At 47.5% G+C, this 19,514-nt stretch overlaps 1 protein-coding gene across 1 annotated transcript in view; it reads right to left on the bottom strand.

Annotated features, from left to right (window-relative positions):
• The window catches only part of NPEPPS (aminopeptidase puromycin sensitive), a 39,447-nt gene extending 24,727 nt beyond the window's left edge, over positions 1 to 14,720 (bottom strand). Inside the window, exons 1-2 of the mRNA XM_059830333.1 lie at positions 14,598 to 14,720; positions 5,567 to 5,651 (exon numbers count right to left, since the gene is read on the bottom strand). Of these exons, the coding sequence (XP_059686316.1) occupies positions 5,567 to 5,651; positions 14,598 to 14,720 (208 nt within the window). The remainder of the gene's footprint in view (positions 1 to 5,566; positions 5,652 to 14,597) is intronic.
• Between the last annotated feature and the right edge of the window lie 4,794 nt (positions 14,721 to 19,514).

Genomic DNA, 19,514 nt, shown 5'->3' with positions numbered 1-19,514 from the left:
AGATCCCAATTACCCTAAGGTTAGAAACAATGTTTAAACAAGTTATAGTTTAAATGGGCTGGAAGCAGCCATCTCATGACGATGCTGCGCACTCCCAGCACATTCTGATCCCAATCTCCACTAAAGGAGGCCGAGAGTCTTGTGATACCCCAGGACTGCCCCCCTTGCCAGGACAACTAGCCTCTGATGAGCACTTAAAAGCAACGGCCAGAGTACATCTGGAACAGAAGGTAACGCTCATTTGCAGTTTCACAAGACGTGTCCTCATTGAGGAGTCGGTGTCTAGGACGAGAGTCTTTCCACGCTCAGCTCCAGCAATTTTTTGTCATTCTCAAAGCAGCTGCTTATATATCAATTTCTGAAACAGCAGAATACAACTGAAAGATTCAAAGCTACATTTTTTTTTAACTAACTATTCAGTGCTAATAATTTAATCCAGAGCAAAAAAACTATGGAAAACCATCAACAATACTTTTTGTTAGAGTTTAAGAGAACTACTTATAACAAAGATGTGATTGCAGTAAAAGGCTGTCTGAATTCCTAACAGTGTTGAATACAAAATCTCCTGAAGAGACCAACACAATTTTGGCAGCCTAACAACTCTGGAGAGTTTGGCGCTGCAAGGTTGCAAGTTAATCACTAGCACATTAGTACACAGTCTGGACCAAGTCGCATGAGAAAATAAAAAGCTGCTAGTGCTCCATGTCTTTGGAAGAAATACACAAAAATCAGATCTAGCCACCCTCCCAAACTCGGAGCACTGCATATCAAATTTTACAACAGGATTTTAAATAAATTACAATCCTTCTACAGAGTACTTCCTGAAATTACACAGTAACCAGATGGATACATCAATTAATGATCCCAATTTCTGTATTACATGCTTATAAACATGGATCCTAGCCAAAGGTTTTAAGCGATGTCAAATGTGCACGTATTTCAAAGTGAAGATAAAGGCAAGCGCAAGAGATGGGATTTTTTCAAGTAGTCCTCATTCCACAGCACGGAGAAGTCACAGGCAATTAAGGTATGGTGGCTTAATGAACTTGCATTCATCAACTGAGCTGGCAGTGACTGTGTGCACTCTGCCTACTCTACCTGCAAATTAAACATGTTAGCTTAAAACATCTACATGTTGACATAGCATACACTGTCCTCCTTCAGCATTAGCCACTGAGCTATGCCGATGCAATTCCCCAGAATGCTAATGCTTTCAAGCCCTTTTGCATCTTTTCACGTTTTTCAAACCAGTGGTTGTAAAATCCTTCACAGGAGTATTCTCGCGTATCAGATATTCCCAAAGTGTCCATGCCATCGCAGCCCAGGCCTCCTTAAAAAAACTACCATTAAAAATTCTGTCACATCATGTCCTCTCCAGAAGAAAGGATGAAGATGAGCTTTTCTACAACAAAGAAAGGTTTCACAACTGGCTTAAACAAATCTAGTCTGCTACGGGCAGAGACAGTAGTCTTATTTTTCCCACCTGGCCCCAGCTGCATGTTCCCATTCCCCTCCTTCCACTGGCATTCACATACAATCGTCAGGATCAGGAAGATGATCTGTCTCCAAGGTGCCTTTTTTTTTTTCCCCTTGTAGAGGCAGTTTTCAGCTAGTGCAGTTTCCTGATCCACATGGCCGTGCAACAGTACAAACATGAATGCCAACAGAAGGCAGGGAGTGAGGACAAGAGCCATTGCCCCTCTTCACAGCAGCGTGATTTTAGACCGCCTTACGATAATCGTGAAATGGTAGCACTCCCAGGCCAAGGGAAAGCGCTGCTTAGATACACTTGGGTCACATTGCTCAGCTTTCCGTTAGCGCTAGTGATCTTTTGTTGTTTTTAAACATCAGCTGAGGCTCCAGTGTAACCAGCATCTAGTGCTAGCATCCAAGCATGTCCCAACCATACTAGGAAGGAAAAGACTAAAATAATGAGTTCTGGCCTTAAAATCTTCTAAGGGTTGAAGTACAAACCATTCACCCGATTATTTCTGCTAAACAAACATCACTATGGTTGCTTGTAATTTTCTATGTGAAATTGCCAACTACTACCCTCCAGGCATCCCTGAATTTAAGAAGCTGCTTTAGATCCCCCAGTATCTGAAAAGCTTTCCAAGCTAAAGACAATGTAATTCACTGATTATGACTCCATCACAATTTCACAGCTCCTTAAAAGAGAGACTCACAGGAAGCTCAAACTACTCAGCATTCAGTAAGTACGAAATTCAATCCCCAAAAATTTAACTTAAGAATCAACTTGCTTACGAATGCCTTTTCAGTTCTTAATTTAGCTGAGGAAAGTCAACCATTTGGACAAAGGTATTACAGCACATGCGCACCTAAACACCAAGGCTGCGCTATAAACATTTGACTACAAATGCTAAAAACTAGCTTCTGGAAAAAACAAAAACAATTGCTGCTTATGATTAGTGGGAGGAGCCAGTCATAACTTCGGCAACGGAAAACTCAGTCTTTTGAGTAGCTTTGTTCCATTACAGCGTACCTGGCACAAACAGCATATCCACAACCTCCAGTTACAAACACTACACCAGTTTTATGATGAAACAGAGAGTTTTTTGACTCCAAAGTACTGCAAAATCAATCTCTCCTGGTTTATTATTCACTCTCACTCAATTGTAGATTACGCAGCAAAATTTTCTACTTTGACTTTAAAGCTTCAGAGATCCTCCCTCAGCTTCCTGTCAAATATTGGGCAATAATCTGATTTCCCTGCAAATCTGCATTAAAATTCCAAAGACCAAGTTCTACCCTCTGCTGTATCCATCTTTAGAAGAGTGAGTCGGAGGGGAGGGAAAAGACGGCTCACAGTTCTAGCTAAGATTTCTGTTGTTGTATAAGCCACAGTGCAGTAGACACTCAAGATGAACAAGAATTATTAGGAAAAGAATAAACTATTCTGCACAAAAGTCAACAGATCAGCTCCATAAACAAGGGAAAGGTATCTGTTGAACAAGAAGGTCTCTTTTTCACACAGCTACTTTTCGGAACAGAACCACACTTGAAAGAAGATAAGCGGACGATTATCTGTTGTCTCACATTTACAGACAAGTGTGAGACAAATTCTTCCCCACTGAGGTACAGAACTAAAAGAGGTAACGATTCTTCACCAGAGCCTTTAAAGGAGAAAACATCACTAACTTCCCACTCGTTTTCAAACATGCTATATAGGCAATTGGTACGAGGCTCACCTAAGTAACTAAATCCAAATGATCTGGCTGATATTTCTGTTGGTTCGTTGGACTATATTTCATACTCTTGTTTTTGAGACCAGTTATACAATTACCATGCAAAAGCTGTGCACAATAGAAGCATTAGTAAGACTGACTTGATCTGTATCAACAGGTGCCAGCAAATAGTCTGCCAATTTCATGCAATTTTACTTCCAAAGCCATTATACTAGTTGGCAGTTTACCAAACTGAAAGATATGTTTTAACCCCATGAAGCCTGAGTATAATTATAGTAAACAGGCAACAAAACTGCACCTCAAATATTTATGATACGACAATTTGAGAGGTGAGTACCTATACTATAGCCAGAGTGCTGTACTCATATTCCTGTGTGTCCAGGGTGCCACATTCAAGGCTATCTGAAAAACCAGAATGAAGGAATTTAAGCCACAGAAACTCACTTCCAGTGTACTTCACTCTCAGTCTCCATTAAGCTCTACTATTAATACTCTGAAGTTACAAGAAGAGTATAGCACTGTTAAAGAATAGAAAAATAGACCCCTACGAGAAGGAAATCAGCTCCAAAAACAGCAAAGATAATACATTAAAATAGAGATCCTCTCTGTTTCTTGTGTTTTTCCTGATTTGACTGGAAAGAGACTTTATTCCTAGGTACCTTTTCCATTTATTTTCATTTTCTCAATGACAAAATAAAAAATTAATACATGGTTTGGGCCTATGGCACGCTGGTGGGTGGAGCAGACTCCATACACACTCCGCTATTACTACCACTCTCGTTATCGCCTCATTACTCAGTATAAGAAATAGCTCCAGGAGTGCTTAGCAACACAGTGCATCCAATCAACTAAAGATCACTAACGGCAGCGTGTGAAAGGCACGCAGGAATGGAGTGCCCGGGTACAACCCAGGAGCCCGGATCAAGCACGTAGGAAACAGCGGTCTATTCTTTCCCTATCAAAACTCGGTGGCCAGACTCCAAGCTCTTTGGTAATACTCTTCTCTGCCGCCCCCTCTCGCTGCGACAGCACTTCCCGCAGTGAGCTTTACTTTTCCACAACACACCCACCGAACGCTATTTCCTTAGGACAGAGTTCCCCATCCACCTAAGCACTGCTCTGCTGCTCTCAACTGCACTCAAGAAGCCCTCTGATTTCTTTAATACTATATTAAAAACAAAAAAAGTTGAACCAATTTAGATGCAAAGACTCGTTGCAGACATTCCACTCGTCACATACAAATCTATTAGTCCTAGGATAACGTCACTACAAGAATTTAAATTGTCCCTACCAAATCCAGTCCAGAAAATTAAGATTTCTTTTCTTCTTTAGGTATTCAAACACAGCCCTTCTCTCCAACTTCCTTCGACTGTTGCATAAGCATACTAGAGAAGTTTAAACCTAATCACAGGAACACCTTTCTCCTATCCATCATCAAGATCATTCCTTTAATTCACAGTCATGGTTTCAACAAAGTGCTTTATGACATCATTGTAGCATTTTCGTTATAGAAACAGAAGCTCCGTGAAGCCTTTTGTCTTCTGAAGGACTTAAGAAATAGTCATACACAGTGGACCAAATAGCTACTGTGCTTGAAGCAGCAAAGGCTCTGTAAGAAAACCAGAAAGGCTTTGCACACTGTTAGACCATCACTCTGTTTCAAGGAGCTTATTTTCCACACCTCAATCATTTCACGCTTCAATTGTTAAAACATTTTTTGTGTCTGCTACATCTCCTCAAAATATAATTGGGGAAGATGTCAACTGCTGTAACTGTGTTACAAACAGGTACTGCTTCTTTGATTTCTCCAGTAACTTCCAGCCTTTCACTGAACTGGACCCCAACCATTGTCTCCTCCACACAATCACCTTTTTCCCTACACTCAGAACATCTTGCTAAACATCAATTAAGTGTCTTCTGTACTTTTTCAAATCCTTCGCAATGAGTATCTCCTACCACAGGCCATTATTGATGCATTCCTTATCTAAGCCCTTGTCACAGATTTTGTCAATATTGCAAAGTCCATAGGTACAGATCATGTTCTTACACAGTTATCTGGTATAAAGATAAATAATAATGTAAAAACAGTCAAACATCTTTTTGCCTACAACACTTGGGCATGATGATGTAGAACATAGAGTTCATGGAAGCTCGAGGTAACTTTTTCAAGCATAATGCAAATGGTAGTGATGAGATGACAATGAAGATTAGGTAATTAATTTTGTGCTTCTAGGGGTAGGTTAGCTTATCAAGCCGTTACGTAATTCTACAATCAAAGTTGTTAACTGTTAGCAACAGCACCTCCCATCAGAAATGAAATGGATAAACACCTAAAAACTCCAGCAAAAAAGCAATCCTACCTTCGTCTCCTTCTGGCGCATACGAAGCTGTAATAATGTCAATGTCAGCACAGTTCATCACAATTTGGTTGGTTGCATGTTTCACCTGGAAGAGAAATTTTGTGAGCATCAGGAAGAAATGGTGTTCCCTACTCCCTTGAGCTCCCACCTCCCTTTAATCTAAAACACCCTCCATCATCAAGTGTTTGAAATAGAATTTAGTGCTTAAGAGCAGTAAAAACGAAAAAGGTATTCCACTGACTGCTCTGATTTTTTCCGGAACATGCGTACTTGAATCATGTTCAAGCCATCTAGGCCTACTTATCAAGACTGTAAATTATTTAAGGGAATGGACTGCCTATTAAAAATTGGTATGAAAGCTTGACAATAGGGCCCTTGTACATGCCTGGGAATCCAAGACCAACAAAAATAGATAGAGAGCCTGTAAGCTTCCTTTTAGAGATGACCTACAGGAGACTATAGTAAACGTCTTTGAACACAAACTTACAGGTTTCAGAGATGATCAGAAATACAACCTATGGTACTGTGTTCTAAACTGTCAACACTGTAAGAACTTCTTAGGTTAAAAACATCTGCCAAGAAATTCGCCTTTACATTTTCCTGAAAGCTTTCCTTCTGCCAGCTCTTGGCTACACACACTTTGCTTTATTTAACAAGTGGCCAGCTCCCAGCATAGTAATAAACTGCCTCACTGTGCCAGCTTTCTATTTGGATGCAAGAGCTTGAATACAGAGGAATTCAAATTAAATATCAATTAATTACAAAGGGGTAAAATATTTGGGAATTAAAGTAGGAATTATTTAGAAAGTTATGGCTGAAACCACTAGAATCATCACACTGGACCGAGCTGGTAGTCCTGCTAGTCCAGGATACAATTTCTAGCAGAAGACAACGCCAGTTCTTTAAATAAAGGAGCAAGAATTTCTGTAACAGCCAACTAGAGTTTAATATATGCACAAAGGAACTGCTTCCTACCCCAGACAGTAAGTTCCTTAAAGCATAAGGACTTATATCCCTTTCTTGGTTTTTCGGTATTATAACCTTAAAATGCCCTATTAACACCTGTACCCGTCACCCTAGCTATCCATGTTTGAACACAGCAGAAAGCAGCTGGACTTATTTGTGATGGAAACTGGCTCCCATGAATCAAGAGCTCCTTCGCCCCTGTAGCAAAATGAGCAAAGTGCTCTACACGGGCACGCCAGCTCACCATTCAAGCATCTGAATGTGAATGCATTTATTACAAGTAAAGCCAAAATAGTAAGCTGTGAAGTGTCATAGTTGAAGCGGACACTTATCACTCTGCCATAAAGGAGCTGGTATCTACGCAAGATGAGTAAACGGAAGCAGATATTCAGTCTTAAGGTGTTCTACCTAGGCTCGCTGAAGAAATGGTTCCTTAGTCACTGTGTACATAAAAAACAAATTCAAGCCTAGTCAGTGATAAGAAAGGCTTAAGAAATTTAAATGTATAACTTAATAGGTATACCCACATCATAAGAACGGTCCATCTAGTCTATTAATTTGTGAACCAGAGGGCTAATACCAGATACTCCAAGGAAAGGCAGCCCCCACAGTGGATGGTTAACACAAGACAAACCTAACTCAGAAGTTTCTTTCTAACCTCAGTCACCAACTTTGCTTCTGAAGCAAATGTCTATGGCTTATTCCTATTAACAGAATTGTTTGTGTAATAAAAATTACATAAGGGCTTATACTTTTTGACAAGCGTAACTATTAGTGATTCTTTCTAAACCCTGCTTGCCAGTCACCCTGCAGTGGTGTATCGTATGGAACAGTGCAGAAGAGCTGTGTTGTTTTCACCATGTTGCCTGTTTATGGTAATAAAACCAAAACAATGTTACCTAATAAACTTAACCCGCTTCTAAAAACAACATGCTTGCAAAGCATAAAACGAGCAAATGTAACAGCTGAAGTGACACAGGTTAGATTTAATGCTTCTAGTAAAGATTTACAATCTGCAATTTTTTTTTTTAAATTTGGTGTGCATGAAACTAAAGGATTACAACACTTCCCAAAACCTAAGATCAAACCCCAACAATTTTCATCACAATATTAGGGTTTGGGGGTTTTCAAGGTCTTCTGAAACACAGAAAAATCAGAATGAGAAAAGCTTCTCATAGATGTCTAGTAGAGATCTTTATTCAATCTACAAATCCAAATCTCTCTGGATTAAGAATTCAACATGCATAAAGAGCTGTCCAAATTGCAGACAATACTGGGTTTAACAATAGTCTTGATCTTTAAAAAACAACCTCTTCTGAGGACAGAAGAATTCGCAATGTAGTACTGTGCCTGCAAAATGAGAAAGCTTAGGTTTAAGCAGAGACAACTTCAGAGGCTCCTTAGAAAGGCAATTACCCATTTTTAGATCTTTTCTTACCTCCTACAAATATCAAGCCAGTTTTACAAAAGAGTGCAACACACTAGAAAACATTTAAAGGGACAGAGTGAGCCAGTAGCCTAAAAACTGTTTACCCTCCAACTCCTGAAAAACAAAGGGCAAAAGTCAGCGTGCAGATACTAATACCGAGGGTGTACTCTACAGCACACTTCTGAGGCTCTCATAATTTAATTCAGTGGGGAAAAAAAAAGTTTTCACGTTGGCACACAGGCTCTAGCATGAGAGCCTCCTCCCTCTGATCCACTAAAAATAATGAAGTACAGACACACCTGTAAGAACAAAACCAAAACAAAACTATAAACCGCCCAGCATACTTAACTTATGACCATTTTCTCCCACCAGAACCTATAGCCTAATGCTTACAGACACCATGTATATCATGAAGATGAATGAAGGTGTTTTACTGTAAGCGGTACCTTGAAGCTGCTTTTACATTTCTGCTAATACTATGTTCTGGAAGACAGATATTCTGCTCATGCAGTGCTTTTCATGAATGCAATCATATTAGAAGGCAAAAAAGCATCTCACTGCATAAGGTATAACCAATTACAAAGCTGTATATATGCGAACTGTCACCCTGCTTCACCTTGCTCTATAATGTAATAAATGTACTCTTCAACAAGAAGAGGCTAATCAAGGCAATAGCAAGCCACAAATGCCCACGATGAAAGTATGTTTGCCATAAGGCTGACATGCTGAAAAGCAGCAGATGAGCTAAGACCAGTATCTGGAATGAAGGAATGTTTCAAAACTTTAAACCTGTTGCTTTTGATGCAACTCTAGTAACATTAATCACAATTCAAATACTTACTGAGATTAGGCAGACACAGATACCACAAGCAGGTCTGCCCTGCAATAAAACTGCAGACATTTAAGACGTTTTAACTGTGTCGGTAACCTGTCATTAGACTAAGATGACACACACTTCCCAACCCCCTACACATCCACATTCATGCTCAGCACTTGTTTCTGGGAAGGAAAATCTCACCCAATAGGAGATAACAGCTTAAGTTCCCCCAAAAAGCTTTCCAAGGTAACATCATTAGACAGAAGAAAAGCTAAAAAGGCTAATTATTTAGTTTTGAAAATGAAGACATTTTCAAAACTCTGTCAAATAGGACTCGAAGATGCTGTAAAGCTTTTGATTTTCACCGGTTACCAGAGCAGGAAAGGTCTTGATGGAAAAACCTTTTTAAGGACATTAGAAACAAGAATTTGAATGGCTTTAGTAGAATGTCAGCCTACCTGAAATACAGGATGAGGTGCACCAAAAGACACCTTCTATAGTCACAACTAATTCTCTAGAGCCATTCCTAAGACTAGATAATTAAACTCTTGCCACTCAGCTTCAGAGTCCTTTTCTAAAAGTAGCATTATAACAAGTATGTATGCTGTTAGCATTTTATTCCCTAAAAATAGACAACTAAAATTACCTCAGTTCTGTTCTAGGATGTATCTTTTTAAGAATTTCAGACCTCAATGACAAAAGGAATAAAAAGTTTTATTTATCTGCATCTCAAGCAAATTATGGTAGCCAAGTAGTAAAATTACCGATGCCAAAACTAATTGGCCCACTGGAAAAATTCACTTCATTCCAAAGAGCATCCAACTACATTCATCTGTAGCAGTCACACATACTTCAGAAGTGTCAAATTCACACAGACAAGTAAATCCCTTTGTAACTACAATCAATGCAATCATCTTAGCCTCATGAATTACTGAACTGGAAGAGGCCTTTCTGTGGGGGAGAACAGCAAAGGCATTCCTATTTTTGAAGCTGGTGGCATAAGGGTCCACAGAGTTTGAAGCACCAGACTTGAACTCCCAGTACGGTGCCTTTAACACTCAAATTCAGATCTAATTTTATGTGCTGGAAATGTAAGTTACAATGCTGGATAACATGACCATATATTTATACTAGACAACTTCCCCCCCCCCAGCGCCAGGCGATACTGAGCACAAATACTACACCCATTAAGCTTAATTTTTCAAGGTTTACATGCAAGAGTGTCACAATTAACCTTTAACTGGCATGCAGCAGGATCAGAAGACTACATATTCTTTAGTCTAGCAGATACTGCATAATTAACCTATAAAAAGCAACAGATACAGGTTAAACATTGCTAAATGTAACAGAGTATCCTTAAGACATATTAAAGGGACTGCGAAAGATACTTAAAAGAGTCATCTACCTCAGGTTGTAAATTCTTTAAAGTAAAGATAGGTTGCTTTGCAACCAAGAAACACCTCACTGCAGTTTTCTAGTAAAAGAAATGAATCACCACACAACACTCTCCAAAGAAGGTAGTTTGTATAGAGGTAAATACCAGGAAGTTAGAAGACAACCATGCACCTTTCCGAAGCTCTGCACCACTACACCCTGCGCCGGACAGGTGATCGCTTTGGAGCCGTGACAGTGTGAAGAACTTCCATTTAGAAGCTTAAAACAACCGTTGAACTTCGGGAGCCAGATATTTGTTTCTGTTGCTAGTTACTCATGTTTGCCTTTTCAGCACGATGCTGAAGAACAGAACAGCCGCACATCCCCTCTTTGTTCCAGCCCTCCGTTAGGCCTCCCAGGAGTCAAAAGCAGAATGGAAAAAAGTTGACCTAGACACTGAGTAATATGAGTGCGCTGCACTGATAACTAGACCCTGAGAATCAGGATTATAATAATTAAATCTCAAGCTAACAGATGAATAAAGTAGATGAACTATTTCCACCAAAAAAAAAAAAAAAAAATCTTAATTGTGCTCATTCAGAAACATCCCCACACACCCAACAAATCAACAGTTTAAAATGCTAAAAGATGACATAACTGACAGAGTGATCACAGGATTGCGAGCAGGCGACTATTTCAGCTCCAGATCCACTACCAACACGCAGTGTCGGATTCTTCCACAACCACGTTTTGTCCTAGCTGTGATAAGGGTTCCTTGTGAAATAGTTCATTTAAGGATTTTTGGTTTTTTTTAACTGTGATAAATGGCAATTATCTACTGTCAGTTTACACAATTGTTACACAATTCTACAGACTTCAAAAATATGCATATGACCACAAATTACATATTTAAAAATCTCGAGTAACCAGACAAAACTTAAGTATCTGATAACCTATATATTAACAAGTGCAGCTTCAAAGGCTATGAAATTAAACTATCAAGAGACAGATTTCAGTATCGTTCCTTCACCAAGGAACAACAAATACTAAACAGAGGGCCAATTCCCTAACCCAAAAACCAGAAGTGCCACAATAAACTACAAACACATATCATTTCTTTCTAAGGCTTTGAAATCAACCTGGTCACTGCTGACACTGAAGCAACAGCCTTATCTTTTGAATCATAAAAGGTTTTACCCTTCGAAGCTTATTTGAAGGAGCCATATAAGTGTAACATTTATTACTGTGGAATAAAGACAAAATGTTTTGTTAAGTTATGTATATGTGCAAAAGCCAACACAAATGTACTGCCCCAAAGCCAAGACTGGAAGGTTATTTAACATTTCTCAAGGGCTTGGTGCTCAAGTCGGAAGACTTACCAAAATTCTACGCAGAGGGCTGCCAAATCCTATTTAATGGTTGTGAGTGAGAAACACAAACTGACTGATCAAGTGTTCACTTGCAGTGTCTTGACTATCACAGTCTTCACTAATTCCAGTTTGCCATTAAAGAGGCAAAATAACAAAGCAAACAAACACTTTTGATGTACATAATGAAAAGTTTTCCTAATTTTGTGATTAAACATGATTGATTCTGCTGTCAAAGTTTCAGTACTCACCCTGCAGGTCACAAAGCATCACTGGTTTAAATACTTGATGTGGATTATCGCTTGTCCAGCCATTATCATACTGGAATGGAGCAGAGGAACTAATAATTATTCTTGATTGGTTACAAAAAAACGATACCTGGATCTTCAAGAGGAGGCAGTGTATATACTTCCCTACCCAAAATCTGTAAAATTCAAAGTTTGTGTCTTAACATAAAATCACTTTTACCTCGACAGCTGTATAATGTACACCAAAGCTCTCACATATGCTGAGAACAGAATGCCTCTGAAGAGCTCCGCTCCACCTTATTACAAGGTGGTAGTAGGAACGGCCAACAGGTCCGTAACTGAACCAATTAGATCCAAAAGCACACAAATGATTTTTTATTTTCTAGATTCAATCCCAGCTCAATAACAAACAACTAGTAAATGTTAGCATATTCTTAAGTAAGCCATTCCCTTGTAGAAAAAGCATCCTGTCCACCTAGTTCTGTGGGTGAGGTGGTTGTTCTTCTCTCCATTAAGATGCAGAATAGTTACCCTCTAATTTTCTGGAACGTGCCTTTACCGTGCTTTGGATACTGGCAGCCACAGCAAACTTCTCCAGATTTCTAACTCGAGACAAGCACGCAAACACTCACCCTATACACCTTCCTGCACCCCTCCTGTACTTGCTTGCACGCAGCTGGGATGTGGCCTCATGATTCTTCAGTCTATGGTTGTTAAAAGTTATTTAAAAATGAAGATATGTACTTCAGATATGTTTTAAAAACCTCGCCCTATATTTTTTTAATTATCTCTACCGTGGGAACATCAGATCAGCTCACCATGATGTGAACAAGAGTTTTTTACAACCTTGAACCTGCCAGATCAGTGTTCTTCCTTAACACATGCCCTCAGCTGGTAGGGAAGTCAGGATTTCGCATTGTCAGGTGGTATCCATTGCTCTAGGAATTCATTGAGCAATCCCCTGAACAGCAAACAATATTAAAAATATCTCAACTGGACTTAAATCTGCAAACCAATTACCATCTCCACAAGAAGCCTCCAAATCCTTGTTATTCCTGGATTTAAACTAAGTTTCCAAGGCTGCTGCTCAATACTACCCTCTCCTCAGTAGCAATGCCGGCTTAAAAAGCCACTGCTCCCCTCCCCCAAGTGTTATTTTTAACCTGGATGATTTCAGTGATCCCATTTACAGCACAGCCCCACAGCTGTAACCGGACTGAGGAGCAGCAACTTGGGTGCGAAGACAGGAATAGGTGGCTAGGATTAAGACGGAAGAGGTTGGGAATTTCTCAAGCTAGCATTTTCACCCAGGCTGAGACCCCAGAGACAGGAGCGGCCCGAGGACTTGAGCTAGAACACAATCCGCAAGGCAATTTATGTTTTCAGTATTTCTTCCACATGACACAAACTTACTCATCTCTGGTCGTCTTCCTCCAGGTCCAAAAAGTCACAAGATTCCCTATCATTCACAGCCTTCTGCCCTCCCCAACTTCCACAGACACTTGCCCAGTGAGGCACTCGCTCTCCTCTGTACCTGTGCTTCAGATTCAGCAGTTTTATCACCCCAATGCTACCTCATTTTAAAACAAGGTTTTAACCACCTCTTTAGATCAAGATGTCAATCTGTACACATCTCAGTATTTAAAATCTCCCTCAAATATTTCTGAGTGCTCAATACAGCCATCCCATTTTAAGAAAAAGTCCGGTAAGCCCTTACAATTCCGCATCTATTTCAAATCATTGCACAAGGAAAGACATGAAAGCAAATTTAGAAAATCTTGGCACAGCAGCCTGAGAATGACTATGAGACTTCAGGGCTTTCATCAAACATTCTGGCTTTGAAGCATGAACGTGGGGAAGCTTTTGCCTTTCAGAAGAGGCAGAAGACCCGGCGTTTTTAGTTTGCACACCCCTTCCCACTGTTCACCGAGCCTCTCGCTTCACTGACTTCAAGCTTTTCATGACACTGAGGCCTACCAGCTTATCGTACTGCACCGGGGAGTTCTCATTTAATTGCATATGTGATAGTTTGTCTTTCCAGCAAAATCCCGAGCCATCTGAATGGCTGGATATAGATAAAAGCAGCACGCCGGAGGCTGAAAACAGGAACAGGGTGCTCACTACGGATTTGGGGGAAGCCGGAGATACCAGCGAGGCAGATACCCGCGGCTCCGACCGCTCCACGCCTAACCTACATACAGACTTCTGCTAGCGGGGCCCTTCTGGCAGCGGGCAGGCGGGAGAGGAGCCGGGGGGGAGGGAGCGGGCCGGGCACCCCCCGCGCAGCCCGAGGGGGAGCCGCGGGGCCCGCGGCGGCGGGGCGAGGCCCCCAGCCCTTCCCAGGCCGCTCCCGCTCCTCCCGGGGGACGGAGCGGGGCAGGGCGGGGCCGGCGGGCTGCCCTCTCCCCTTCCCCGACGCCTGGCCCCGGGGTGGGGGGGGTATATACATATAGATGTATAGGCTGAATGGAAAGGGAGGGCGGAGACGGCGGGAGGGCGGGGGGGGCAGCCCCGAGCGGCCTCCCTGCACCTGCCTGGCCGGCTCCACCGCGCCGAGGGCCGGGCCCCGGCCGGCTGCCGGCGGGGGGAGGCCCTCAGGGCCCGGCGGCGAGGAGGGGAAGGGGGAAGGGGGGGGGGGATCGGGCCCCCGCTGGCTGTCGGGGCTCCCTCAGGGCCCGGCTGACGGAGGGAGCGGGGAGCCGGGCCCGGCGGGCTGACGGGGCTCCCTCAGGGCCCGGCGGCGGGAGGAGCGGGCTGAGGGAAGGGGTCCCCTCAGGGCCCGGCGGCGGGGGGAGGAGGAGGAGGAGGAGGGGCCGGGCCGGGGCCCTACCTGCACGGCGGCCTCCAGCTTGCCCTCGAAGGTGAAGTCGATGAGGTCGGGCTTGAGGCAGAGTCCGTAGTTAAGGGGGGACACGTCGGCGGGCAGCCGCTCGAAGGGCCGCTTCTCCGGCATGGCGGGGCGGCGGCGGCGGGGGCTGCGGGGCTGCGCCCCCCCGCGGCGGGGCGGCGGGGGAGGGAGCGGCGGCGGGGGGCGGGAGCGGGGAGGCTTCCTGCCGGCGACGCGGCGGCCCCGCACCGACACACCGAGAGAGCGGGCGGGCGAGCGGCGGCAGCGGAGGAGGAGGAGGAGGAGGAGGAGGAGGAGGAGGAGGGAGGGGCGGGAGCGCGCGCGCGCTCCCGGCACGAGGCGGCCGGTGAGGCGCGGGGGGGGGGGGGGGAAGGCAGGAGGAGGAACAGCGCGTGCGCGTGCGCGCGGCGGCGGCGGCGCCACGCGGCCGCGCACGTAGAGCGGCGGGAGCGCGTTGCGTAAGCGGCGGGGGCTGCGTGCGTGCGTGCGTGCGTGCGTGCGTCCCGCCTCGCTCCGGTTCGCGCGCCCGGTGGCGCGGGCTGCGGGGAGCGGGGCTCGCGCTGAGCCCGGCGCGTGCGTCGCAACGGGGCCCGGGGGTGGGTCTGGCACAGTGCACCCCGTTAACGGGGGCTCCCGGTGCAGCCGGTATAGAGGGGTCTGGCACGGTGCACCCCGTTAACGGGTCACCTGCAGCACCCGGTATAGAGGGGGGCTGGCTCGGTGCACCCCGTTAACGGGTCACCCACAGCACCCGGTATAGAGGGGGGCTGGCTCAGTGCACCCCGTTAACGGGTCACCCACAGCACCCGGTATAGAGGGGGGCTGGCTCAGTGCACCCCGTTAACGGGTCACTCACAGCACCCGGTATAGAGGGGGGCTGGCTCGGTGCACCCCGTTAACGGGGGTTCCCACAGCACCCGGTATAGAGGGGGGCTGGCTCGGTGCACCCCGTTAACGGGTCACCTGCAGCACCCGGTATAGAGGGGGGCTGGCTCAGTGCACCCCGTTAACAGGTCACCCACAGCACCCGGTAGAGAGGAGGGCTGGCTCGGTGCACCCCGTTAACGGGTCACCCACAGCACCCGGTAGAGAGGGGGGCTGGCTCGGTGCACCCTGTTAATGGGGGTTCCCACAGCACCCGGTATAGAGGGGGGCTGGCTCGGTGCACCCTGTTAATGGGGGTTCCCACAGCACCCAGTATAGAGGGGGGCTGGCTCAGTGCACCCCGTTAACGGGTCACCCACAGCACCCGGTATAGAGGGGAGCTAGCTCGGTGCACCCCGTTAACGGGTCACCCACAGCACCCGGTATAGAGGGGGGCTGGCTCGGTGCACCCCGTTAATGGGGGCTCTGGCAGCACCCAGTCCGGGGGAGGTCTGGCACAGTGCACCCCGTTAACGGAGGTTCCCACAGCACCCGGTTAAGGGGGCGTTCTGGCATGGTGCACCCCATTAACGGGTCACCCACAGCACCTGGTATAGAGGGGGGCTGGCACGGGGCACCCTTTCAGGGTGCTCTGAGGGTGCTGAGAGGTTGTGTGGGGCCTCCCGGCACAGCCGGGGTGATGTGGTCTGCCAGCGCCGGGGGGGGACCGGGGTTGCGCCGGGGCTCCCAGGGGATTGTGCCCTGCGTGGGGGCTCCAGCACAGTGGAGGGGGCTGGGACAGGTCGCCCATGCTGGGGTGCAGCGGGGCGCGGGGGCCAAGGGCAGGGCGTCGCATGGCAGCTCTGTCCCCCAGCAGCGGGACAGGGCCCGGTCTCCGCGTGGCACCCATGGGTGCAGCCAGGGCTCAGAGGCCATTCCGAGTTCTTTTGGTCCCACGTCTTCCAGGAACGCGTCCTGCCCGGCCTTGCCCCGCCGCAGAGCTTGCCTGGACGTGGGACTTGTCACTGCTGCTCGGTGGCATTGTGCCGGTGGCAGCTCTGAGCCCCGGGCTGGCTGGCGGCAGCAGCCCAGATCCGAGCTGGGACTTGCCTCCGCAAATGATGAGCTCCAGCGTGATGCGTCCTGTGTTTTTCTGTTAGTTCTCCTCTACACAGTACTTTTTTTATTGATTACTTTTCCCCGGCACTGAGCAGCTGGCAGGTCCTACGCCAGCAGCACGCTGTGCACGCCGTGCAGGTTTGGCTTTTTCCCGGGCTGCTCGTCACCCCATCCGATCGTCCCGAGCACCCGCTCGGCACCACGCAGCGTCTGGCCCTTGTATCTGGAGGACACAGGTCCCTTTCTCCCCGGGTTCGGTCATCTCTGTGCTCCCCCAGGTCCAGATAAGGCAGCGCTGCTCATGGAGCTCGGGGTATAACGCTACTGCTAACCTCCAGCGTTAAAAAATCGTGAGATCAGCTTAAAACCCCTCCGTCTTTGCAGAAAAAATACAGCAATGTGCACGTGCGGAGCAGAGAGGAGGTGTCCTGTCCTCCAGGCTTGCTTTACCTGTCCGGACAGCTACGTGGGGTTGCTTTTCTCCCCACCCTCAGCTAACAGCCGCTCTCCTCATCCTCCCTGTTCTTGAACCGCAGCATCAGGTTGAAACCTGGGTGTTGCAGGGCTCCCGGTAAAACCCCAGGGCTGCCACGCACGCACAGCCCTTCGTGGCCAGGCTCACGTCCTCGTAAGTAAAAAAAAAACCTCGAGCAGAAAGGGGCTTCTCCGCCGTTTCCCATGGCCGAGCAGCCGCTGCTGCCCACCCCGGGGTACCGCAGCCCTTCGGGGCTTTCCCTGCTCGGCCGGGGTCAGCAGCGCTGCGGAGCGTCGCCGAGGCTTGTGGAAGATGCTATGTAAGGAATCCGTCTTAAAAAGCTACGTACACAATACAGCGAACAGTATTTACAGGGTAATAAATGTCCCAAGTGGGTGATGTTGGATGGCTGTTTGGGTTTGTGACAAACACCAGCAGGAAGTTTAAAAATTCTTAATAAAGCCTTTATATGGGAAAAAGAAGGGCGAAAAATTGAATTCCTCTGGAAGAGGGGAGTCTGCGCTGGCAGCCACGGAGGCTTTCCCCACCGCAGCCCAGCCCTGCTCTCGGTCCCGGGACTTGCCACGGCAATCTGGGATCCAGCAACTCAGCCGCTGCCTCCCGCCCGGCTCCGTATGGCGTTAAACACGGACCTAAGCCTCAGCCCCCCGAAAGGAAGCGTGCCGTGTCTTTGTGGGTGCCACAACCTCCCTCGTTTTAAGAAGGAAGCGTGGCTCGCAGAGGCAGGAAATCATTAATTGCCTTACACCCCTAGAAACTGCGATTGCTCCTTTTTTTTGTCTCCCCCCTCCCCAAAGAGGTTTATTTTTGCTAAAAGTGGTACCTCGCTGTTTAAAACATAAGGTAGCTCCGAGCGAGAGAGGGAGCGGGGATTCGCTGGGACCTGGAGGAGCCGGCGGCACGAACTGGGGCGCGGAGAAAGTACAGACAGCTCTTCACACATCGTTATGAAAACCAAACGGCTGATGAGTCTGGGTTCATCTGGGGCTTCCGTGGGGCCGCATTGTGCTGCAGAGCCCCGAGGAGAGGAAGGGAGACAAGGAAACAGCTGGAGCCGCGCAGGGGGTTCGGGCAGCTGCCGCCTTCCCCTCGCTCCTGCCCCCGTCCCCTCCCAACGCCTTGGTGGGACGCGAAGTCCCATCGGACACACGGATGGTGTGGGTGGGGGACGTGTCAGCGCTGGGACCGGGGACCAGAGAAAGTTTCATCGTTGTTCTTGCAAGCGAGCTGATGCCTGCGATGCCAGCGGGGTGCTGGGGAGAAAGTCCTGTCTCCCCCGCAGCGAGGGAAGGGCTGGAGCGGTGACCCCGCGGCTCGGCGTGGGTTGGGTGGGGAGCCTCCGTGCGTGATTTGCAGCCGGGCTGGACGGAGGAGCGCTCAGCCCAGCCGTGCCACACTGGGGACACCCCGAGGCCACCGTGGCTGGCCGTCGGGGAGAAGCCCAGCTGTGCCGCAGTCACGCTGAGACCTCGCCAGAGCAGAAATCCCTTCTCTTGCTTCGCCTCCGCTATCGATGCCCCATCACAGCACCCGGCCACAGGTGACTCTCCCCGGGCAGAGCCGTGGCCAGGCAGGCAGCAAGGTCACGGGCAGGATAAACCTATTCCTGGAGCAGAGCCGCTGGCCGCTGCGGGAGGCAGGCGGAGGGGATTGTCTCCTCTGAGCTTTAATTCCTGCCCCGACGGCTACGTGGGTCGCTGGGTGCCCTCCGGGTGTGCGCCCAGCGCTGGGGGCAGTGAGGGGGCTCGGCGGCCGCGCCGGCCACAGGGCTCGTGCTTGGCACAGGGCTCCGGGTGCCTTCTGCGGCTGCTGGTCCGCGCGGGAGATATTGTTAGATGACGGATGCTGCTGTCAGCAAGAATCCCGAGAGAAAGAAAGGAAGAAAGAAAGAGCCTCCGCCGAGAAAGCCGGGGGGAAGCCACCTCCTCTGCTGTGTCCTGACCAAACCGGGTTCTCCTGCAGTGCCAGAGCAGGGAGGGCCTGGGGACAAACGGACGGGGTGGAAGCCAGGAGCTGTAATTAGCCCAGAGACTCTGCAGCCACCAACCGCTGTCAGTGCACCATTTTAATTAGGAAAACAAGGGGGGAAAAAGGGGAAGAAAAGAAGAAGAAAGATCCCAAGAGAGGCTTTTCTTTTCTTCTCTGTTTTGCCGGAGTTTTGGCTGTTCTTGCCGAGAGCGGGAGCAGCCGGAGGGCACCAGCTAATCCTGCCTCGCAGGTCTGGGCCGGCGGCTTAGGGCAGGAATCTCTGGTATTCGGGAGCACGGGGACAACACGGAGAGCTTGAAGCTGCACAGTGGCTCCTGGGGCCTCTTGCTCCGAGGGCTGTTCCCGGGGGGTTGGGAGGCGTTTTACATCGCTTTTCCCTCTTGCTGCGTGGCGATGCATGCGTGCGAGTCTGCCCGTCGCCCTCCTGCCTC

This window comes from Gavia stellata, chromosome 28, assembly GCF_030936135.1.
Source record: "Gavia stellata isolate bGavSte3 chromosome 28, bGavSte3.hap2, whole genome shotgun sequence".
Lineage (NCBI taxonomy): Eukaryota > Metazoa > Chordata > Aves > Gaviiformes > Gaviidae > Gavia > Gavia stellata.
Note: the sequence above shows the minus strand (reverse complement) of the source record. Positions and strands in the feature narration are given on the sequence as shown.